This window comes from Trachinotus anak, unplaced genomic scaffold, assembly GCF_046630095.1.
Source record: "Trachinotus anak isolate AG129_WGS33_773 ecotype Australia unplaced genomic scaffold, CSIRO_AGI_Tana_v1 ptg000021l, whole genome shotgun sequence".
NCBI lineage: Eukaryota > Metazoa > Chordata > Actinopteri > Carangiformes > Carangidae > Trachinotus > Trachinotus anak.
Genome location: NW_027273872.1, coordinates 18,227,567 through 18,253,017, shown reverse-complemented (window position 1 = coordinate 18,253,017; position 25,451 = coordinate 18,227,567). Strand labels below are relative to the sequence as shown.

Sequence of the window (25,451 nt, the reverse complement as noted above, 5' to 3'; positions counted from 1 at the left end):
TTTTTCATCTGTGCTTCACAACATATGCCATTCGCCACATGTGCTCAGTCAAAGCGTAGGCCGCCGGTGTAAAGAGACTGTTGTTGTTTCTGGCCAACATGCGCAGAGCTAGCACCGCCTGGGTGGACATAAAGGTCAGTGAAGAAGACGCTTGGATACTATGGATATGTTGTTTCTAGATAAACATTTGACTTGTGCGCTGTAGTAGCAAGTCTTTATGATAATCCTTATCAATGATGCTGATGTCCCATGTCTGTGTAAAACGAGCATCAGCTGGATTTTCTGCTAAATTAATGCTCCCGTCTGAATTTCCTTCACAGATGTTCTGATCAACGTACTGAACCCACAACGTGTTATCACCAAAGATCATCCCGCAGTTTGAGCAATACAACATCCAGTCAGGAGGCAATAGTTCATACATTTTTCTGACTACTGACAATGCTAATTTTGTAGCAAGAACTGCTAGTATCACATAAGTGAACTGCTATTCACTTGGAGCCAGGCTAAAAGAAGAGTTCACCATTTGTGGAGTTACATTTATTTGCTTTCTTGCCAAGAAATCTTGGAAGATTGACACGCTCATGTCTGTGCAGTAAGTATGTAGCTTGAGCTGGCAGCAGAGGTAGCTTAGCTTCGTGCAGGGGGGAAACAGATAGCCTGACTCTGTCAAAAGGTAACAAAACACTCCTACCAGCACCTCTAAGGCTAAATAATTAACATACTATACTTTCTTTAATCTGTACAAAAACCAAAGTGTAAAAACGACAGAGTGCTATTCTAACTTGTTTGAGTGGTATCAATCTTCTGATTTAAGCCTTGGCAAGAAAGCTAATATGCATATTTCCCAAAATGTTAGACTATTCCTTTAGCCTAATCCTCTCCCCATTTACAAAAAGACATATTGCACCTCTCAGTCACTGCTTTTCTTTATTGCCCCTCTCCTTTTTCTTGCCTTTTGAACAAACAAAAGGGAATCACAGTGACTCTTGTTTTATCCTTTCCATGCTCTTGGGGCGTGGCTGTGTTGGTATGCAGTTTTGGTATACAGCAGCTAAGAGCAGTGGGAAGGTGAACGGCACAGCCAAAGAAGCATCTGCTCCTGCCAGGCTTTAAGGACCTGGAGGATTCAATAAAAGAGGGGTAGGCACATGTAAAAAGGCTGGCAGAGGGGACACACGCCATTAGCTTAATGACAGAATGAGGAATGAGGATCGGGGAGATGAGATTCAAAAGCCAAGCATTGCAAAATTTGCCTTTAACAGGAATCAAGGCAAGTAATCTAATAAATAGTGTGGCATGGAGAGGCCGGGGGGGGGCTTGATGTTTCTTTTTTTTTTTTCGCCTCAGGTAAAGGAAGAAGAAGAAGAAGAAGGGTAAACAGGAGAGAAAAGGATGGCGGTATCATTAAGTTGCCTGGCCGTGACCATCAGGAACATTAATGCTGTCTGCTCTGCTTTCTTCAGACTGGTACCCTTTGCTTTGAACTACTCCTCTGTGAGCATACCTGACTCCTAGCTTCCACAGCTATTATGGACCCTGCACTGGTAATTACACATTTCACAATTTCTGATGTCACTTCAAAGCAACAACAGTCTTGCCACCAAAGCACATACCATGCCTCTGCAGTACAAAGCCAAGCCTTAAGGATTACTGGAGCCACACATTGTTTTGCTGCCGGTCACTAATTCAATTAATAGCATAAGGCTTTAAACTGACTTGAAAGAAATTGTTCTGACACAAGACTGTGCCTTCATTATACCTAAGGATTTCCATATTTTGTTTCTCAAAAGCAAAATAAACTCGAGCAATTTGAATTTGAATTACTGTGCGCACATCCTATTGTTCCTCTGCCTCTATTATGTTACTTTTAAAGGATGTACAGCAAATGAGGGGGAGTGATCTACATGATGAGTCAGGGTAGATGGCTTTGGCACTCTCTCTCTCCCAGAGTAAAGAGAGAATACACACTAAAGCAAAATAACATCAACAGCTGCAAGAAAAGAGTAGTCCGAACAAAACAAAATAAAAAAAAAAAAAAAGTAAGAATCTGTCATTTCAACGATTCTGCGAGGCCTAGGGCAGCCAGATCTCATCTTTATCAAAGCAATGAAGCTTGCCTCAAAATAGATTTACTCCCCTAAATGCCAATTTTGTAAAACCTCGTTTCAGATTGTTCGATCATAAAGTAGATGTGGGCTATGTGTGCTAAGGTCTGAGTCATCCACATGGGGCCACTGATGACGAGGGGAATTTGAATGTCCACTAAATAATTGTGACAGCCCGCAGAACAAACAACAGCGCTGACAAATGTAAAACTCAGAGCACAGGAGGTCTTCACTCACTACAGGCAAAGCCTCGAAGGCCTGGAAGTCAGCAGATAAGTGATATTTAATAACCGTCATCTCTATTTTGTTCACTACATTTGTAGAGACAATCTGAGGTGCTTGTGGACTGTTGTGAGCTCAGCATGAGCTGTCTGCGGCTTGGGAGCTTAGCTTGACAAGAGTCTCAGGGCGCTATCTTGCAAAAAGGTCTCACACACAAATCAGATTCTAAAGAGTACTGCATCTCAGACTGTTTTAAGAACAGCCTTTGCTTGAAGCTGATTGATTATTTACTTAATTATTTTACTATTAAGTAGAGGACTTTGAGTGTGTTAAGTGTAAGACCTCCTTCTGTATAATGCAGCAGGCTAAACATTCAGCACAGAGTGGAAATTTCAAGCTGAGCGCAATATTAATAGGCACATCAAGGCGAAAGAGATGCTCTCACCGAACATTATAGTGACATTTGACAATCACCCTCTTAATCCTGCATCACGAACAATACATTTCTTTTAGGCGCTGGTTTCTTTGCGTCATTAAAGGTTTATAGTTTTCTTGTATCTGAAGTTCAAGGCAGTCCTGAGACAGTGCTCTGATGGAGATGCTAAGACGTGGCAGCGAGAAACGGGGCCATGGCTCCCACAGGAACCCCTTCCTCTCACTAAAGCTCTGTCTGCCCCTGAATTTAATTAGATTTTGATATCAAGCCTTTTTCTCCTATGCTTCCCTTCCTCTTCAACATGCGTGAAATTGCACAGCACTATCTATTATTTATTCTCTCTCATTTGCTTATTGTTTCTTATGGATGCCTTCGTTAGGGCACTTGCAGCTCTGCTTCTTGTGATATGACGCTCTGCTTCATCTCCCTCACAGTTCAGACCCACCTCCTCTGCAGGTCTGAGCCCAACTCATTTGCTGGCGTTGGTTGGGGAGCTATGGATTTTTTTTTTTTTCCCCTTTCACCCAATGACAGCACGGTGAGGTGCTATGAGGGCTGGGTGCTAATGAGCTGACTCTGCAATGCTGGGGGAGATGCTCTGTAACACAGGGGGGAGTCAGAGGACGAAGCAGGCGGGGATGCTCTGGCACATGAAAAGTCAGAAGGGCCATTATGACCGTGCCACACAGGGGTTAGACGGACTGAACCGCTCCAGTCACACACAGCTGTGTGTCTCCGAAGTCGGCCATTCAGCCAAACTGAAGCCATCATTTAAAATGACACTACAAAATGGCATTCTCGACTCTATTTCTTCCCCTTTCGCCCGCTCTGTTTCTGCTGATTTCAAGAAACTGCTGCCAAGGGGAAGTGTACAGAAAATAAGTTATGTGTTGGACTAACTACCAATCAAAATGGCTGTGTGCACCAATTGCACCATGAGATGTCCATACCTACAAAACAGGACCTATAAAGAAGCATGAAGACAAATGAAAATACCATATTGTATTCATTGATATTCCTTCTCGGATCTTTTATGTGATGGAAATTAAAGATGTTGATAAAAAAAACACTACATGCTTCCATCCAATTTTGTTCCATACTAAAAAATACAAAGTCCTCCAGCGCTGAGTCCTTGACACAGGGTTTATGTAATTGGCTACATTCTCTCCTCAAGGCCAGGACATATGTTGCCAAGGGAACTTATTTTTCATTGTGGAATTCATGCATTTGTAAAATATCACCTCTGTCAAACTCAAGACAGGCAAAATATACAACACATTCTGTGGTAAAAAACCCAAGAACACTGTGTAAGATGAAATGCAGAAAGAACACTGTGTACATTAGAGACATTCTGTCTTTGTATATTTTTTCTGTAATCCCCAATGAGACTTCATGAACCACAGGGAGGTGAGATGAACTTGGCTCCTTCCCCCCGGGTTGAGCTGTAGCCTCCATAAGCTCCATACCAGTCCGACATAAATAATTCTGCTCGGTCGAAGCACACTTACACGCATGGGTGACTGAAAAGCTGTTGGACGACTCGAGGTTGTCGACATTGTAGTTGAGGTGGAAAGGCTTTTCAGTGGTGTTTTGGTTGGTGTTGTAGAGTTGGACAGCGAACCTGAAGGCGCTGTGCTCCTGCACCGTGGAACGCATGAACAGTCCCCCTTGAAGAGATAAAACAAAACAAGATCAGGCAACGCTTCCACAGTCACATCTGTGCCTTTTTAGTCCAGGGTCAGTTCTGGGCTACACTGCATTCAGTGAAGGGTAAATCTCTACACGTCCCGTAGTGATGTAAAGAAGGTTCGTTTTCATGGGAAAGACTAACTATCATTCATTTTTTGACCGGTGCGCCTAACTCTTCAGATCGAGCTGACCGTCTTCCCTCTTCCTTATTACACACTCCACTTATTTTCAGACTATAGTCACAATGACACCGTCTACGACAGATGTAGCTTTGGTCTAGTTTTCAACAATCGCCGGCTTTAAGATCGCAGCGTATGTAAAATCAAGTTAGTCTCAGTCATTGCGCAGAGCTCCGCGCTCCGTGCACATCTTCCCGGTGTAAGATTGAAATGTTGCATCTGATTTCCCCACATGCAAAGCACAACCCGCAGCCTTTTTACAACACAGCAGAAACACTTACCGATATTAATCTGGTTGGGAAATCCTGCGAATGATCTGTCAAAGAGCCACAGTAGGAACAAAACCATGCGCTGTGCCATTTTCTCCGACCTATCTGTTCAACTCCTTGCAACGCTCTGTCGAAGCAAATTCATATGTTCTGGATGGAAGCCGGGCGCGATGGAAATCCAGAGGATAGATGATGGTCGCTCACAGTGCACCAATTAGGTTCATTGAGGTGCAGCCCAGCTGCAGAGCATTTTTTTTGCAACTAAGGGAGGGAGAGAGAGAGAGAGAGAGAGAGAGAGAGGGAGAGAGGGAGAGAGAGAGGGAGGGAGGAGGGGTGGGCTGGTGGAGGGGAGCCGGAGCTGATCTGGACTCCGATTGGACCCGCCGCGGCGCGGGCCAGTGGTGGTCAAACTTGATCTGACGTTAAATTTAAAAAAAAAAAAAAAAAAAAAAAAAAGCCTCAACCCGCGAGATGCTGGCAGCGCGGAATAAAGCGCGGCACTTGTCAATATTACCCGAGTCAACAGCAACACTGCGGTCTCAGGTGGCCGCGGACTCTGAACTACCTGGCCACTTCCAGCTGCGGCAGCTGCTGCACATCCCGAGGATCAGCGGAGCCGCTGCCTCGGCACCATTTGAGGTGAAGGAGAGCCGCGGTTGCTTCCCACGGTGGGGACCTGAGTGAAAGAAAAGTTTGCCTCCATGTTGGGTCCCCTTCCGCTCATTTCTGCACTCTTACACTGTCCGTGTTTTGGCTCCAGCGCGGCTGAGAGAGCGCACATCGGAAGGTTAGAGTCGGGCACAGCAGTGAGAGGTGAAAAGTTGCCCACGCGTGTAACACGCTGGCGGGAGGGGAACAGGGACACGGAGTCGACAGAACTGTCTATGGTGCTGAAAATGATAATCAAAACCACTTAGCACTGGCCCATTGTGTTGTCTATAGGCTACCTCTCCGGAAACAGCACACACATAAAAAACACATTTAGGCCTTTTTTTTTTTTTTTTTGAAGGTTTGGTGATGATAATAACAATAAACTGACTTGTGTCAATAAAATCTGCATCTCATTTTATTTACTTAAAGTTAGACTCAGTCTCTAATGAAACATCTATCATTCCAGTGATTCTGCCTAAGAGAGAACAATTAAGGGATTACTGGCCCATTTATCACCCTCAGCAAAGCCTTTGAAAATTGAGTTTTTAATTGCATTGCAAATGGCTGAGGCTTCGGCTATTGATACTGCAATTCACTGAGTTGCCTTTAAAATAGGAAAGACTGTGAGCCTTGTTTTCTTAGTATGTGGTGACACTGAAACCTGATCTAGGAGAAATGGGACTGAGTGGTAACCACTGTGAATTAGCCAGTGGTTAAGGCTCTGCTGCTATGATGCAGAGGATCAAGAATCATTGGCTAATAAACAGCACGGTGATAGATTCATACAGAGCTGTAGTTGACTGTGTTTATGTCTAGGTGAACAGGTTAAGATTTATGAGCTGATGAGCTGGATCATTTTTTCACATATACATTCCATACTTGAATAATATCAGCGTACCTGGGATCATGTGTTTGAAGGTGTGCTCTTAATCATTCGCGTCAATCAAGTAATGATGTGTCGTGACCCAGTCATCACAGAGGGAGATTTCCTCTCCAAACAGGGTCAAAGTTGATCTCTGTTCCCACAACTCACTGGGCCTCTGGGGAAGAAGCTGGACTGACATCACATTGATTCTCTGGTCTCCGCAGCCTCTGTGTCAAAGCTGTAGGACGTCAGTTGCGTGACCTTAATGGCTGAAGTCATAATGACCAATGCCAAACTGCTGACCTGCTGACTCCTCTGGTCTGCCATCGCCGCAAACTCCCCTCACATCATCCCTGAATGTGAGATGTTGATGGTTGCTTGAGTGGAAACAAGAGGCTACCTGTGATGCTGATTTGCTAAAAGGTTGCATAAAATAATTAACTATAAGAATAACAAAGGAGCCATTTAATTGTTAATTTACAGTGCATGCTGGTTCTCAGTGTGAGCTGAGCTAATCGTGTATCATTTCAAAAAAAAATCCCCATAAAGAATAAAACATGATTTGCTACAAGGGGAACCCAAATAGTTGAGATAAGACCTTGATATAATTGATATTAAATTGTGATGTTTGTGCTGCATTATTTGCAATTAGGACATTTGTGGCCACGCTGCATTATTCTCTAGGCTCAACCTCTGCTGGAATTCAATTATGTCAGGAGTGTAAAAATTCACAGATATGATCTTTGTGAAAACAAATAATTATATGATATGCCTTTTTGGATTTGAAAACACTCACAGGAGTGTTACTCGAGCAGGCGAAATGAAAGGACTGAAAAATAGATGAAAAGATGTTGCCTTTTATCTCATGATGATGATGATGATGATTCACAGGCTATAGCTCAGAGCAGTGCGAGCCTCACCAGCAAGAATTATTCATCTGCTCCCTGCTTTCTCCTCCTAACACAACAGGATGAGATCTTCATCTTTGCCTCTTTGAGGATATGTGAGCAAATAAGTTAGAGACTATAACATTTATTAAAAAATGACACTCTCTGTCTCTATGGGAATCCAGGGACCACGGGTGTACTTATTTTTACATCTGATTTGCTGATGATAAGTGGATCATTCTTCTGACCTGGAATAACAATCATGAGTTTTCTCATGATCAAACTCAAGAGCAGTCTTGAGTTGTGATCATATGATAAAAACATGTGATGTGTTGATCTGTTGTCAGCAGGTGTAATCAGATTTCCTGGTGACAGTGTTTCCCAACCTTTATGACTTGTGACTGTATCCGGACCGACACTGACTTTTTGAGGTGGACACTGATACTAATGTAGTTAAACTTATTATGCAATGATGTATCGGCCACTATTGATTGTTTTACATAAACATATAACTAAATATAAATAACTAAATAAATAATTTTAAATATGGATCCATTTGGTTATTTAAGAATTTTGACCATGTTTGACCATGTTATATCCTGAACTCGACATTTTCCACTTATATAAATAACCTTGCTGGTGAAATGGCACCACAGTTTCTAAACTATCTAAATTATATTTTTGGCATTTGCATCGACGCTGATACCAATATATCAGCAATAAACTAATGCTGGCCTACTTACCAGCACTAGTTGTGACCCTTTCAAGTGAGAGGATGTCAGCTTATGAACTAATATCAAATATTTTGGGTGTTAACATGAATGTAAGGCTGAGCCTGACCACCACTCACCATGGATTGAATCCTGGGACCTGTGCTGCATATCATGCCTATCTCTCTCTCTCTCTCTCTCTCCTTCTACACTGTGACTGCCAAAGAAAAGCAAAACTCCAAAGATAAATGCATGAAAAATAACATTTTTTTTTCTCAGACTGTTTGATTTGAAGGAATTTTTTGTGGCTGAAAGAAGTGAAAAAAAAAACCCCACAATAATCCAGAAGAAAAAAAAAGAAAAGAATCTGTGAACTATTGTATAAAATAAAAACAACTTTGTGTAACAACCATATTTGCTTTTGACCCATCATTTTAATCAATCAGTTTGCAAAACACATGCACATCTGTCCAAAAGTACAAAAACTACATGTTTTTTTTATGGCTTTTTGATTCCCACAGACTCAAACTACTGCATCAACTCTGCAACTCTGCATCAACGATCTCCATGTACCTTATGAAGCATCAATTTGAACTCAAAGTTTTATATTTTATCTAAATGTAATAAAGTTAAAAAAATAAGGGGAGTGTGACGAGTCCTTAGGAAGCATGTTGTTGGCTAAACCTAACACTGGTGAGCAGCAGAGTGGTGCAGAGTTAAAATGCTCACTGAGAACTGCTTTGTTCAGGTTCAGTTCATTGTTTCGATGTTTCCAGCTCTATAAAACCCATCTGGCAGTGTTCCTTGTAGCTGCACTGGTGACTCCTACTGGCCGGTCAGGGCGTCTGTGAGGGGCTGGGTTAAGATCTGCAGGAGATCCTTTGAACCTCTGCGTGTGCTACACCCTCCTAGCGGAGTCCCTCGCTATCAGGTGAAAAGAAGCAGCTGGTGACTCCATGTGTATCGGAGGAAGCACATGGCTGTCTACACCCTCCCCAGGTGAACAGTGGGAGTTAGCACCGCGGGTTCTGCCGTACATAGAGATTTGGCCTTTATCAATGGGATAAAAAGGGACGGAACATGCCAAAAAGAAAACCAATTAGAAAAAAAAAATCATCATCAGACAACACAAAAAAAGCTCCTGTCATATAAGTATGTAGTTCTGGTCATTATGTTGTGAATTACTTATTTCATGATTGTAAGAAAACAAAATGTGGTATGTAGAAGTAATTATCAGGTGATAAAGAGAAAACATGAGCATAACTGATTGGTCCCTCCTGCCCACATCATACTGTTGTGACAAGAACAAAACTGGCTCCGTGTGACACATCTGCTCAAAGTCAGAGGCTCGGCATCCAGTGACTTGCTGATACAGAGCCAGGTGTTTGGATACATTCTTAAATCTGGTGCAGATTACCTCAGAGCTTTAGTCTAATGAGTTGCAATGCACTGAGGCCGTACGTTTTAAATCAATGATGATGACTTCAATTTAGCGAGACTCATTCTCTGCTAAACTTTTGTGCATGTCAGAAAAAAAAATAGCTTTTCACAATTTAAACACTTAGCAGGTTGAAAACCGATATATTTTCTGACTTGTAATGTATGATCGGGACTGGTCACATATGACTTGACTCGGCTTTTCCCATTTTACCGTTTAGAGCACTGCCTCGCATCAGTCCCACCTTGCTGAGGAAACCAAATTTAGTAATCATAGAAATGGCTTCCCCTGGTGAAAGACACATAATGAGAGGGGGTGAATTAGTATTGTAGGATGGATGCAGTTAAATAAGCATTATGCAGCTCAAACTCAATGATATTTGAAGAGCTATTCCAAGAGCCCATCAGTCTTGGCCAGATGTTGGAGGCTGATAAGAGACTGTGCTCTCAAGGAGCTCTTCTTTATTCTGTCAGTGCCTCTTCCCATGAAAGGGACTGTGGGAAGGCAATGGCCTAAGGAGATAGAGAAGCACTTGCCATTGTGGCAGAGAGTCACACAGATGTAAAGAAACAACAAATCTACTTGAATAAAAAATTTTGTGCAAACACTGAACAACGTGGAAATCACATTTGGTTAACAAAGTGTAAAAAAAAAAAAAAAAAAAAAGAAAAATTTTCCAATGGGATAAAACTCAAGCGTATGTCAAGTGGTGGAACATTCTGATGGAAAAGACGCTCAGGAGGAGTCGTCGTCGTGAACTCCCCACAAGGAAAATGAAAACGCATCATGTGGCATAAGATGAATGACGTGACACACTTCAAGGGATGAGGAAAAAGTACCTACCCCAGTTCCTCCATTTGAATGCCACTGTGTGCTGCGTCACAAACCCATCACGCACCTTGGCTCCACAAACACTCTTTGGCCTGAGTGTGACAGAGGCGGTGTTATCAGCTGCACAGGCTGACACACTTCACTCTCTTGCCTCGGGCTTTGCACAGTCACAACCGTGCGACCGCAGCAGTCAGCACAGCGTGGCAGGAAGACATCTTCACCACATGAGGTTTAAGCTACACGGGCAGAAGGGTACCCCTCATTAACACACAAATATGAACTGGACAAACATGTCTAAGCGTACACGCATGGTAAATCACAGGGCATCTCCGGTTAATCGTGCCACGAGTGCGTACGTGTGGGCGGTCAGAAGGTTATATGTGCTCTAGTGCTGACATGATTAGCTGATTACACAGCTAATGGGTCAGAAAAAAATATGGGCACTAATGTGATAATTGATAAAGACTGAAGTCATTTAAGAACCACAAAATGCCAAAAAATAAATGCTAATACTCTCAAAATGCAAGTTCTAGTTTAAAAGGCTGGTGTTTGCTTCTAAAAATGCTGCTTTTATGCTAATTAAGATAATAAAAATGCTCATTCTTGCTACTAACATTCTAGCTTTAGCTTCTCATATTTAAGGGTTGGCTGATTTCTTTAGAATTATTTTGGATTATTAGTTGGGCAAAAAGTTACCGTGTGTAAGAGGATGTCTGAGGACTTTTTTGAACGGGCAAGTTGAAAATATATTCTTTGCAGCCCTAATGTGTTCCCTATAGAGGACCGGGGAATGCTTGAACTCTGCTTGAACATGATACAAACTGATTCTCAGATCCTGTCTGTAGCTATTAAAGACCTGTCTGACAATGTAAATGTCCAGGACCATTTTCCAAACCGAGCTTCCTAGCTATGGCCAAAGGACCATATCAGATCCCACTTCTCTATTAGGGAGTGACAGAGGTATAATGGTGGAAGCAAGTTATAGGGAAGAGAATAAGGAAATGAAATGCAGCCAAGAAAATGCTCAAAACAATCCCTCAGCAGCAGCGGTGGTAGCAACAACAGCAGCCTGTTATTTTCCCTTCCCCCATGGCCTCTGTTGCCATATACCAGTAACAGGAGATGGGTGTTGCTCACTGCCTGCGTGCCTAATTGAGAGGAAAACAAACTGTTTGCTACAGATAATGGGAAAGGTGAGGCAAAATGCCATTAATAGTCACTGATCCTTTTAAATAATTACCAGTGTCCACTTTGTCACGTTACCAGCACTGTTCCTGTGATTGATGTTCCAGCTATTACGGGTGTTAAGACAAACCTGCTCATGTAAAGAGAAATCAATCATACTTATAATATATAGTGTGTGATAAATATTCTCTGAGTAAATACTGCAGTTTGAGGTGATTTAACAACAGTGTTACATAAGGTTTTGTGTAGGCTGAACAGTAAACATGATGAGCAGCACTAAATGTACATGTTCATAATTTGCGGCAAACAATGATAACCACGGGCATATTAGAAGAGCAAGGAAAATATTTATCTTTGTACAACAGACATACAGGTTTCCAGGCACATTTAGTACAGTGATTTCCAACATACAGAGGTGCATGAAAGCAGCATTCAAGGTCATAGAAAGCATTTGATAGGAAGAGCACACTAAGCCAACAGCACATGATAAATGATAAACATATTGTAGATAGTTTGTGCCATACTTCTTAATAATGCACTCCACATCTCTGCAGTCATAATGAAACATTCAGGAGCTGGGAGTATGAATATTGCATGTCATTAATGGATCAAAGAATCAAGAGGTCAGGAGCCGATGTATGCTTTTTTTTTTTTTTTTTTTTGTAAGTGTGTGTGTGTCAGTGAATGTCCAGGCTGGTATGATGTTTGTGTGTCTGCCTGTGTGTGTGTGTGTGTGTGTGTTCCAGTGTTGTTTGTCAGGAGGGAGACTCCTGCTGTTTGTTGGTCCCTCACAGACTGTAATGCTTCAGTTATCCCATTGTTAGCCGGTTCTACTGTACCTGCAATTAAATTTCTAAAGTCAGAGGAGCTTAACTAATTACTCCCAGCAAATGCCTGTCTTTCCAATGCAAATAACACCGCAATGTGCTCTAATAGTGCAGGAAGCCATAACATGGGCTTGGTGAATCTCGCGCTGTCAATCAATACCAAATTGGATTTGCAACATAATGTTATGTCAGCTATTTCTGCGCGTTCATTTGACAGATAAAACTGTAATCAAGCTAATGCAATGCTCTCAATAGAATAGTTTAGCAGTGCAAGTTGAAATGAAGCCACTTTTTCCTTTTTGCCTGACTGAACAGAACCCAACAAGTCTCAACCGCAACATTTCTCATGTATGATACTGACGAGTGCTTGACAAGGCCAAGACCAGGCAGTTTGTCTCCACACGAATGAGAATGAAGCGTTTTTCAAACACGAATCACCCTGGAAATATCACCTTGGAATATTAAGTCTAATGTAAATTTTCTCCGTTTTGACGCATATTTGCATATTCTCATGTAGTGTGCTGTCAGTGGCGGCAGCGGGTGGCGGTGGAGCGCAGAGAAGCCTCAGTGTTTGTTCAGTTTGGCAGACAACTATTGCTATAATTATATTAGGACATCTGCAAGGCCACTGTCGGCCTATAAACAACACCTGCAGAATACAAGGCCTTCAAATCCACCTCTGCAGGCTTATGAGACTCTGTAAAATACTGTAGTGCACAGCCTGAGCTGGCGCCGTCTCAGAGAGGTTCCCATCAATGGTGACTCATGAGGTAAAATAATGCGAACGAGAAAAAGACGCTAGAGAGTAGCAACCAAAACAAACACAGCAAATACTAGAAATACAGCCTTAAAAGTCCTAATGTGCACTTAAGCAAATGTTTCACTACTAAAAATGTATGCTTTATTTAAAGATTTTATGAGAGATGGGTAAAAGAGGTGAGTGGTAGAGCACTGATAATGGTTTTATTGACAAAACACAAAACAAACTTAGCAGAAAGCATTTTAAAGAGCAAATAAAGTCAGTACCAGCATATTACGGTTGGTTTTTATGCAGTGTTCCCATCTCCACTGTGAATGGCACAAGGGCGGCCTCACTGCATACGTTGTGTGAATTATATATTAAGTCAGGCTGCAGATGCACAGGAGTGCATTATTTACTGATGCCAGCAGAGAAAACGCAGATGCTCCACTGTATGTCTAGAACATACAGTATACACCTGACAGCTGGAGGGGTTATTCTATAAGCACTTCAGTCACTTCATGAAGATTAAGAGTATAAGGCTTTGCTGTTTAAATGTTATCCACAGGGATGTTGTGCTGAGTATGAATGCTGATCTTTGTTTCTTTTGGTTTTTTTTGTTTTTTTTTTTTAAATAAAAAACAAAACAAAAACAAAAACAAAACAAAAAAAAACATTTTTAAGCTACAATAGTACCCTGAAATCAAAATATGAACACTGGCCATGCTAAAAAAAAAATTTATACCCAATTTCTGTTTTATTTTTAACATCATCGTGCTTGTGACATTTCTTTGACATGCTGCAGTTTATCACATCTCTCACATCACCTTTCCTGAACACCATATTCCTCTTAGCGTCATTAAATTTTCACATATTTTCTCTTTTTCTTCTGGAGGTAAAGTGCACTAGATGTATCATCCGTGTGATCTAATTCACCGTGACAGAAGCCTTTATTGCTCGGCCACGTATTTCCACATGTATGTATGTCCTTGCAAAATAACCCTTATTCATTTCCATTTATTTTGACCAGTGGAGGAGCTGCAGCAACACTGGCAATAAAACAGCTCATTTATTTGACATGAAAGCTGATGATTACTAAAGACAGCTCGAGTGGTGACAACAAAGGCAGAGGAAATCCAGAGAAGATAGAGTTGGATTGATCTGCCTTAGAGCAAACAAATAGCCCTGTCACTGAGGGGAATAGTTATACTTTATCCTCTATTGCCCATCAAGTAAACCCAGAGTTTTGTTTAATGTTACGTTGAAATAAAGCACACTACTGAGCACAACCTGAATATGACAAATTTCCTCAGTTCTTAAAAAAGTATGGACAGGTGGTGGTTATGCAAGCCTACAGACAGGCCAGTCCAGGTCAGTGGGAGTTCTGCTTTAAAAGGGGTTTCCAGGAACATATCTGAGCTATAACAAATTGCTCTAAGCTGTAAGATTCATCACTGTCAGACCCTCTTTTTGCCACACTTCTATAGGTCATGATAAGCCCCCTGAAACAAGAATTTTCTGAAAATATGGAACACTTACTTTAAAACCTCTTCACCTGACATTTGAAAAGGTTAAGCTCCCTGGAAAGGCCAAGCTAATTAAATAATTTCTTCTCAAAGAGAAAAGTTATCAGGTAATCACAGTGGAGAAATGTATCTCACAAATATTAGATCATCATTTAGAAGCACTTTGGAGGAAGCAGTTGCAGCATTAGACTGATAAAAGGGGGAAATACTGTGGGCTAATATCAGGCAAATGTGTATTTATTTTTACAGGTTAGCCACCATTATTGAAATGAAATCCAATTTCCATTCACTGGCCTTGGATTTCTACACGAGGCAGTGCACATGAAGCAGTAGTAAGAGCAATACTACAGTTGGAAAGTAGTTTCTTATTTTACCCTCTCCAAAACCAAAAATGCAAGAGCAAAAGTGTAAGGCATGTGTTTTTCTGCTCCTACACAAGCTGCAAACAGAGGTAAGCCAATGTTAGTTCCACACCCAAGGCCATTTCATACTTTCTTATGTTGTGGGGTTACTCCAGCAACCCCAGCAAAAGTCTTTATCCAAGCTAGCCAAACATGCTAAAACGCTCTTTTTCCTCTAAGGTTACTGATTCTAAAGGAACTGTTTGAAAATGATAACACAAAAATCTAACACTAGGACACTGCAATACAAGAAAAGTGCTGTTTCTTGTCTTTTACAGCAATGATCAACAATGCATGGGACATGTAGCTTTAGCCTCAGTCTTTTAGCATCATATCACTTATGTTGTTTAAAAGATGCATAAGAATTTTGAGAACTTAAATCCGCCGCTGTTTCTCACGGTTAACTGCATATGTACTGTGTAAGAATGAAAAGTTTAACGAGGTGCAGCAATAATTTGAAGTTTTAGAAAAACGTCTGTATTAACACAGAGATCCTGGCATCAAGATACTGTATATCATCCCCACAGCTGCAGAGGATCTAATTGGAGCGCTGAGATCTTACATAATAATCACCTCACTGACAAAACACCCCCACAATGCAGTGAAGTGACAGGTTCAAGAGGTGTGCTCCGCTGATTGCTTGGATATTAGATGTTAGTTCTTGACAAAATGAAAAACTGATCACATGTAACAATGTGTCCTCGTGCCCTCTACACAGACACCCACACAAACAAAGCCCTATAATCATGGCCTCCAAGCCTCTGACTGTCACACATGCAGCGTTATTACAGCAAATTGGTATATTTTCATGTTCTTTCTCTTGTGGTCAATGAGGTGGGGGGCCAGACTCTTGTGCTCTCCCCCCTCGACACAATTTAAGGTAAATAGTGATTTTGAGAACTAGGGTTCATGTTGCTGCTGTCTGGACAAGAGCAACACTGACCAGCTGCAGATGCAGTGATTTATTAGGATCCTCATCTATGACCATCATCTTGATATTTTCACATAGACATTATGTCCTAGCCGTTGCATAAAAGAATGCATTAGCGTGATTAGGATCAGAGCAGAGGTGATAATACTTGGTGCAATCTATGTGATTCCAGATTTGACACAGTAGGTTATGATATAAGACTGTATCCTATCAGACAGGCTGAAATAGACAGACGAGACTGGTTGACTAATGCAGAGTGACACTCGCTCTCTCAGCAAATCCACGAATAGCCTTCAGATAGACATACAAAACTGGGTGCCGTGAAGGGCACTGGGTTACATGTTTTTTTCAAACACTTCTCTATCTAGTCAAATGTATTCTATTATTGTAGTGTTCACATTTAGATACCAAGGACAGGGGAGATCCTGTGGGGAGATCCAACTATTATTTAAGATAAAACCATTGAAGGATACATTTTTATTTTTATCTTTCTAGGATTCTGAGGAAGGTTAGGGTTTTTCTGAGAGAGAAAAATCTGACCGTTGCAGGTCTGAAAAAGACCTTATTTCCATTTAAAACTTTGAAATGGCTGCAATATCTCTGGTCTCAGCCAAGAAGACACATTTAAAATTTAGATTTAAAGCTAACTTTAGAAAAAGTACAGCTTGAAGAACAGCAAGGCCTCGGGCCTGACAGCTGTGTTTACCTATGCACTGGAGAATGAAGAACTCCCACAAACAACGTATGAGGCAATCATAACTGCCATTCCTTAGAAGGGCAACGACCCTTATGACATGGGTTCTTTGCTTAACTTGTGTGTACACATATTTGCCAAGTTCCTGGTCCTGGAGCCAGGTTATAAGGAAATCACTCACCCTGATTGATTGCAGGATTCATTCCAAATAGGCACCCATTTTTTAACTTGAGGGGTGTCTTTAATGAATTATAAATCCACACAAGCGCCTGATCATTGCTGCATAGAAAAAGTGTTTGACCATGTCGGGTGGAATGATCTTTTTGGTGTGCTCCACAAATTCAAATTAGGTGAATATTTTAGCAAATGGAGCAAACTACTTTATCAAAGTCCTAGAGTCCGAATTTTGACGAACCAAACAATATCCTCTGAATTTGCATTACATAGACACAACTAGGTTGTCCGTTCTTGCCTCTTAGATAGAACCTCTTGCTGAGAATGTATGAACTGAACCTCTTATGACACACACACACACACGACACAAAATAGGATTTCCCCATATGCCGATGATATATTATTAAATAGCCCTATAAGAAACCCAGAGATTACAAACCTTTGTTAAAGAGCTATTTGTAAGTTTTCTTTGCTGGCAAACAGGGTTTCCTGTCAGGAGCGAATGGTGGTTGTGATGAGTCGCTTGACAAGAGCTTTGGCCATTGCTGTCTTTATAATAGAGGTTATAATGTGCACTCTGAGCAGCGCCATGTCTTCATGGCAGATTATAGGCTACAGTGAGTCGCTATCAAAAAGAGACAAGATGGTCCGGGGCTAGCTGCTTAGCATGCTAACTTCAGTAGAAGAAAATATGTGATAGAGACAAGAGTTACTGGCGTTACTTTCCACCACTGGCGACAGCTCTTGTTGAAAATTTTGTAATGTGTCTTCTAGACTGGTAAGAAAACAGCTGTTAATCCAAACATTGGCCTTGTTCAATAGTTCACACCATCTTACCAAACTAAAACTGACTCCACACTTATCCACTGTCAAACTTTCACCATATATTCCTTGCCTGATATCTATCCTTTACACAGCCCTGCAGGATTAAAAGGTAGGTATTTCTTGCACAAGAGAGAAATGGGAAAGATTTAAACATCCAGATTGCAGAGACACAATGGAATCACAGTTTAAAACGGATTCATGCATGCCCTATTAATGTCAGATACTCTCTAATGCAATTTAAGATAGTACATAGGTTGCACATCTCCAAATCCAAGATAAATAAATGGTTCCCTTTGTCTCTGTGCATTAAATTCCAAACTAATGAAGCCACCCTGGTATTCTATTGAATAATGTGTCCTAAGATTCAAATGTCCTGGTGCAGCATTTTCCATACCATTTCAAAAAGCCTTGATTCGAGAACTGAGCCTGAGCTGCAAATTATTAGTTTTTATACTTCAGAATCATTGAACAACCTCACACTGTCTCATAGACTGTTTATCAACCTTTGCCTTATGTCAGCTAAGAAATGCCTCCTGATGTTGTGGATACCATCTGGCAACCTCTCTTTTAGTATTAGAGATAATAATAAACAGACTTTAATACTATTCGCAGATTTTTTTGTTGCCACCATAATGTAGGATCCTTCATTTTTGTTTTGGGTGTCTAGGTTGGGTGATGGGATTGTTTTATTTTTTCTCTTCTTCTTTTTTCCTCCCCTTCGTTTTCTTCAACCATATCATTTTTTCTTAAAAAGAGACTGGTGTGTGTATTAGTTCTCTATATTCACTAATTATCTTTATATTGCATTAGTATAATCACTAATGACTAGTGCACACTAGACCACATTCTCAACAAAAAGGTTTTAAAAAAAGAAAAATCTGTTATTTTGAGAATTACACATGCACGCACGCGCGCACACACACACACACACACACACACACAAACATCAACAAAACAATGAACAGTACATAACAGTAATAAAAGTGCAGGCGAGAGTTTAGCAAAGTGACAGTATTCATTTATCACTGTGCAGACTGCTGGTGGGTGACTATTTGGAGCACAGGAGTAGAGGGTATGTGCGGCCATTTGTGTGTGAGTGTGTGTGTGTGTGTGTGTCTCTTTCCAGGGAAACAGTGCTGGAGGTAGGGATGCAATGAACACAAACCCTACTCTGCAGGAAGACTCAGTGATTGGAAATAAAGAATCAGATACTTTTACCAGTGGCCCTGGCCTGCAGCCATCTGTGGTAAATATGAGAAATTACATGTTGGTCTTTAAATTCATCATTCAGTACAATTCATTAAATTTGAAAGTAACATAACATTACTGTATGCGGTATAGGCATCTTGCTTCTTTTGAATTTTTTTGTCGTCTTATGTTTGTCTAGCTTTATTAGTTATCATGTTGTATCTACGTCAAGAAGTAAACAGACACCATCACTTAGAGACTTCATCTGCCTCTCTCTACAGTGTTATGACGTTATATAATCTGCCCATGCAGTGGCCCTCAGCACCGTCGAGGCTGCTGCTGCAGCTTCAGAGTGGGCACCTGCCTGCAGAAAATGTCCTGGAATTGAAAGCAGACAGTTTTTGCTCGGCTTAGCCTTCTGATGTTGTTGAGAGACCCTGGGAAGGCTGCAGGCTGCTTCGAGCCACGAGTGAACGGTAGCTGTACTCAGTGAAGACATTCATGTTTACATGTTTTAGCAACTTTTCTTAGAAATAAACAAGGATTCTTTCAAAAAGCACACTTTTCATTCAGCCTTTAAGACGATTTTAGATAAATGTGAGTCTGCTTTCCATCTCATCAGTAGATGGGTTTTCTGCGTACGCCTGCAGATCACTGCTGTAATAAGAAAATAGACTCCACTGAGATATGATGGCATATATTCTTCAAAAAGCTCCCTTATGTAACATGCAATATGATAACAAAGCAAATATCAAAGTAAATTCACACTTGATCAGCACATTTTTAGACCCCATATATATATATATATATATATATATATATATATATATATATATATATATATATATATATATATATATATATATACACATGGGGTCTAAAATAAGGTGCAAGAAACTTTAAATTTAACATATTTTTTGAGTAACACCAATACAACACAAATGACAGTTGTTTCTCCTACCACTCTTGATCTGTCATTTCATCTGCAGTATCAAGGTAAAACAAATATCAATAGGTATCGCTATGTGGGGGAAAAATGGCACGGCAACATAATATTACGTTTGGCTCTTAACTGGATCACAGTTTTATATCAATTCTTGCAGACAGTCCTGTGAAGTTGTAATAAATGTCAAAGCCTTTCATTCAGTGTCATGTGAGCCTCCTGTGCTAACTTAACAGATTTTGGTCCTATACCAGGTGAAAAAGTTGTTAACAACTTGAATCTTGACATTGTATTTTAAGTAAAATATTATGCCCCCTGTGGATCTCTGAGGACTTTTTCTTCCCTCTGTGGGCTCCAGGATCCAAGGACTCCCTTAACATGTGATTAACTCAGCAGGTACACGGCCTCGGATTTCATTCAGGCTTTCAAAACTGTTAAATGTGAGAAGATTTTAGTCTATGCTGTTGCTTTTGAGGTCTGACTGAGGTTTTTTTTCCCTCTCTTTGCTATAAATACACAGCTTGCCACATAAAATCTGTCAGTCTATCTGAGTGAAATCTGAAGCAGGTAGAGCAGAGTATACCGTGCTGGCAATTACCTCTCAGTCACAAGGCTTTCTCAGAGATGGACCACAGTATGTTTACAGTATTTTCATAACACAATAATCACACAATGTCACACAATAATTTACACTTGAATCTTAACTTCTAACAAAGACAAGTCTAAAAGGCATGAAGATCCATAGAATCATCAGACCTTTCTGTAATTCTTTAATCATCATTATCGGTGTCATAGTTTCTCCGTATTTAGCTTGGTGGTTGATTTTCTAGACCAAGACCCACAAATGTACCCAGAAAAACAAACATATAGTGGTATCCATCACTGGATACTATAATGAACATCCTTAGTATGCATTGTGGCATTCAAGTCAAGCCAAACACTTGATCACCAGAGTTGTAGTGCTATTTGTCTAAGTACCAGAGTGCAACCATATGTGAGCACATTCACTGTTAAGTTTCTGCTTGTTTCAAAGGTTATGTAACCACTGTTCCCACTGTGGCAAGTTTACATATGATCAAATGATCAAATGATCTATGAAAACACCTTGAAGTCAATCTGACAACTCTGACCATTTCATTTGTTTTTATTACCTTTCTTGCATTATATATGCTTTAATGATGATTGGATCTTCAAGCACTTAAAAATCAATATAAATTTCAAAGGGATTATGTGAACTGCGGATATTTTATTTCGTCACTTGGAGAAAAAAAGTGTTGGATTGTTGTTGTGGTGCGTTCTGGCAACACTATACCTACACCGTTAAGACAATGTTTGAAATCAAAAAGCTTATATTTATTTTTGCTCTGAAGTTTTAAACTGCTATAATAAGATAATGAGATACTGTAAATAATAGTGATTATAGGGTGGGTTTTTATTTATCCCTTTACACAAAATGCCACATCTGTCAGTGGTACGGGGCCAACAGATTCCATCAGTTTTCAGCGGCTACACAACATAATATTTAACCAACACATAATCACAACCATGCTTGTATTTGCTGTTCAAACATTGCTTGTTGTTTATGTGATTCTTTCCACAGCAAAGCTAATAAGTCATATAAATTATATAAGTAGTTGGTATAATAAAGACTTTATTCTCATGCGGTCAGACTGTGACAATAATTGGTAATGGGATTTTCACTGAGCTCTGACAGCAGAGTCAAAACATCAACATACTATAAAACAATTCATTTCTACATGGGCCCCACTGGCAAAGACTTTTGTTATTCCACAGAATAACTTTGCACCAAACTGCAAGTCACCCACTGCTGAGCAGTGAAATAACATGGGATTCAACAGCACCAGATTTGAGGCCATTAAACAAGTATGTGCGCAGTTACTTTAAAAAAATACAAATTACTGTCTTTTTTTTTTAAATGAACCTTCTGAAAATATTAGGCTACTGCCAGTAACTTGTTATCTTAGATTAGCATAAAGACTTGAAAAAGAAGGGAAACAGCTCACAAAGTAATACCTTATATTTTGGTTTTCTCTGGTTGACAGACTACTGTATATGATGGCAACACTGTTTTTTGAAATTACCACAAATTACCATATATACTATACCAATGTATCTTCAATAAGCCGATATCAGCTGTTTTGTTAAATGTATCTATTTTGGCCATATCTTGATGTAATATTCATGAACACTTCAGTTGTGTAAAACTAATCATTTATTTGACAAACGGGTGAAAATGTATTGTCAGCTCATGAAATCCAATCAGCATTAGACAAGTATGTGGCTCACACAATAAACAAGACTAATCTAGGTTTGTGCTCTTTACATGAAACCCGAGAACCTTCAAATGGCACACTGTCACCATCAGGCCTGGCTCCCTCCCGAGGTTTCACACAGCTGAAACTTTGTCCAGTGGGGCCTCGGTGTCTTTAGGAGATCACAGTTCATTGACATGAGCGTGTCTAAAGTGAACAGCTTTCATTCCCTGGGCACTGATCCCTCTTTCTGCAACGCTCCTCAGTGTGTTAGGCTCTGTTTGGGATTGTCACCCAAAGCTGCTGTGAACAAGGTGAATGAGTAAAGACAAGGCAATAGCACAGAAACATTGCAGCCTGGAATACAGATTACATTGGGCTTTCAGTCAAGGAAATGTTGAAATAACAGTTAAGTTTTTGCAATAGAGAGTCTCATCACTATTCCTACAGCTGTCCTTTTATAATATGCGATGTCACATAAACATAGTATGATTTAGTGAGAAAAGGCACAGTTTGTTTAAAGCAGATCTTTTATTTTTCCAGTGATTTGTGATGTTCGAAGGACCTGAGGGCAAACTTTTACATTATCATTAGCTGAGAATTGTGTGTTCAAACCGTCTTCTTCTGCTGGCAGCTTTGTCCTTCTCTGCCTGGATTTTTGCCATTTTGATTTTTTTTTCTATTACCGCTCCTCAAAGCTTCCCTCCTGATTAGGCAGAAGTACTCATTTGGTAGTGTGAGGAAACTGGTGCCTGTTATTGTTGAACTTGACTATTGTGCATGTTTATCTTGCTGAAACATTTGTTTTTGCAAAGGTTTCTGCAAAGTTCCTGGTCATGCTGTAAAAAAGCGTTACACTCAGTTGAATCACAGCATTTTTAAAATACTGGTGTTCCACTATTCTGCAGAATTAGAGACCTTGCAGACCTCAGCCTGCATGAGGAGAGATAAGATAAACTATTGAAGGATCAGTCTCCTCTATGGTCCATACGAGTGGTCCAAAGTTTGTCAGATGTTTCCTGTTGTTTGTCGTTTCTATTTTTTGTTTATTTGTTTCCTCGGGTCTCTCTTTTTTAAAATTTCCACATTTATGATGCAATTGTAATCTGAAAGTCAAGATAAGAAAATCCTTTCTATATAATTTATTTGCATGCGGTTCCTTTGTGTTAAAATGTCCCCCCAGCATTTATATAAGGTCCTGGAGTTTATGAAGCTCAGGAGAACTGTAACACTGCTACAGCAGCCTTAATTAAAGTAGAGCTTATGGATGTGTGGTGAATATTATTTTACATTAGCCGAATGAATGCTGTTTTATATATATATATATATATATATAAATAAACATATATACATAGACAGTATATACACAGCGGGACTTGTTTTCATGGTTTAAGAAAATAAATCTCTGATAGGTTTGTTGCAATAGTGGAAACACACAAAAATACAGTATACAGAAAGTATACAGTATACAAAATACAGTAGTCTTAAAATGTTCTGATGGTTATTAATGGCATCTACATGAATATATATTCTGCATTCATTGGAAAATGATACACCCATTTTTGTAACCAAATTGAACATATAATAACATTTTTTTAGGTACTTACATTTTGCTTGAGTATTCCTAATGTACAACTCCACTACAAATGAGAGGGACATACAGTACTTTTCACTATGATAGCCACAGTTAAGATTTGACATTGCCATATATGATGATTTGTCACAGGATAAACTATTAAAGGAGCCATTTGTAAGCTTTGCTATTACTACATAGCCAACGTTAGCATTAACAGCTCTTTATCTCCCAGTCTAGAGGAAATGTTGTGAGTTCAGCATCAAAGTTCAACCCTTTACTTGCCAAGCTGTCCCCAGTGATGGACTGAAACCACGCCAATGTTGACTCTTGTTTCTAATACTTCTTTTCTTCTACTTAAGTTAGCATGCTAACGAGCTAGCCATGGCCCATTCCAGACTGTCTCGTCACTTTCCACTTGTGACTCACTGTAGCCTCCAATCGGCTCTTGAGACGTAGTGTTGCTCAGAGAGCATAATATTACCTCTTGTGTTATTAGGACAATGATGGCTGAAGCCCGCTGCACAAAACCACGATCAGAGTGGAAAATATAATAATGAACAAATTTTTAACAGAATCAGAGCTTCCTTAATTCTTCCATGTTCAAAATGTTATCTTCTTATTTTGGACTGTGTTTTGAAGGTTTTTGAAAAGCAAACTCTCCTCTGTATGTTTTTGACAGTTTCCACAGGATGTTTTTTGAAATTGGCAACATATGAAAGAAAACTGCTTTGTGGCATATGTAGAGTTGACAAAAATACATGACATGAGCCCTTGGATGTGCCCTCTCAGAGTCAATAACTGTTTAACAGAAAAGTGAGTTTGAAACGACCTCTACCATTAGTACGATTGCACACTGAGAAAACACATTTAAGGAAAACACCAGACGGTATTTTGATCAGTTATGGGAGCAGCAGCATAAATTGATGGTGCTTCCTTTGACGGAGCTGTCTTGAATACTTCTGTTTACAACAGAAGCAACAGCAGATTAGGGTGTTTCTATGTCAAAATCCACCCATTAAATAGACAGTCACTTTTTATCCCTGTCCACAGCTTTTAAACCACTTACTGTACTGTCGGAATTTAGACTGCTCCGTTAAAAGGATTCTCTCTCTAATTCCCGTTTGAAATGGAAAATAGCAACTCTATCAACATAGGAACCAAAATGTGTGGAGCAAATTTACATTTCCTGGATGTGAAATGGATGTGGGAAAAAAAAAAAAATCACAGTGCTCAGCAGCATACTCTGTCTTCCTGCTGGTTAGTGCAAGTGTTTCAGTAAGAGCTGTGTGATATGCTGTGTCTACCTGCATTGAATACTTTATGTTGTAAGACACTGAAAAGCTTCGAGGACAGACATGTTGGATGGTCATTAAGACAAAGAGGGGCCATCTCTCATTCTTCCACTCCTTGTTGTAGCACTAGTGTGACTAACAGCAGGGCTGAATGTCTTTTGTCAGTAAATGAGAGTTTAATATGTTGCACCATGGAGATGGGACGAAGAGTGTGTGGCCCCTGCTGTTTCCTTCATCAGTGCCTTGCCTTGTCACAGACCACACCACATGAACCCACTCTCATCTTCGGCAACAGGAGTCTGAAAGAGCACAAACCTGGGACCTTTGTAACAGCTTCCAGAATTGCTTTCTGATGTACATTCATCAAGACCGCTGGACTCAAAGTTACCTAAAGGTATAAATCTCCATTAATATTCTCACAGACGGGAAAGGTCATTTGTCTTTTTTCCATTACTGTCCTCAAAAAATTAATGACTTACAGTTATCGCCAGCTGTTTTGCTTTGATGAAAGCATGGATGCACAGGGCTGTTTGGGGTTTAGAAGATTTGCAGTTTGGCTGTGGCTTGTTTTAGCGTTGCCTTCACGGTCCAGGGT

General features: G+C 40.2%; 1 protein-coding gene and 1 long non-coding RNA gene across 6 annotated transcripts in view; one reads left to right on the top strand and one right to left on the bottom strand.

The window, feature by feature from the left end:
• Positions 1 to 25,451, bottom strand: part of gria3b (glutamate receptor, ionotropic, AMPA 3b) — a 112,227-nt gene that overhangs the window by 73,245 nt on the left and 13,531 nt on the right. For 2 of the 5 annotated variants that reach the window (XM_071457138.1, XM_071457139.1), the window contains exons 1-2: positions 4,913 to 5,188; positions 4,272 to 4,430 (exon numbers count right to left, since the gene is read on the bottom strand). The exons of 1 other annotated variant lie outside the window; for it this stretch is intronic. In XM_071457138.1, the coding sequence (XP_071313239.1) occupies positions 4,272 to 4,430; positions 4,913 to 4,991 (238 nt within the window). In that variant the 5' untranslated portion in view covers positions 4,992 to 5,188. Of the gene's footprint in view, positions 1 to 4,271; positions 4,431 to 4,912; positions 5,191 to 25,451 lie in introns of those variants that run through there. 2 more of the 5 variants (XR_011684429.1, XM_071457140.1) reach the window with 2 other exon arrangements.
• On the top strand, positions 10,528 to 19,551 carry LOC139605558 (uncharacterized). The gene is made up of 3 exons (XR_011684431.1): positions 10,528 to 15,010; positions 18,711 to 18,830; positions 19,054 to 19,551. It is a non-coding gene; the product is annotated as an uncharacterized lncRNA (long non-coding RNA).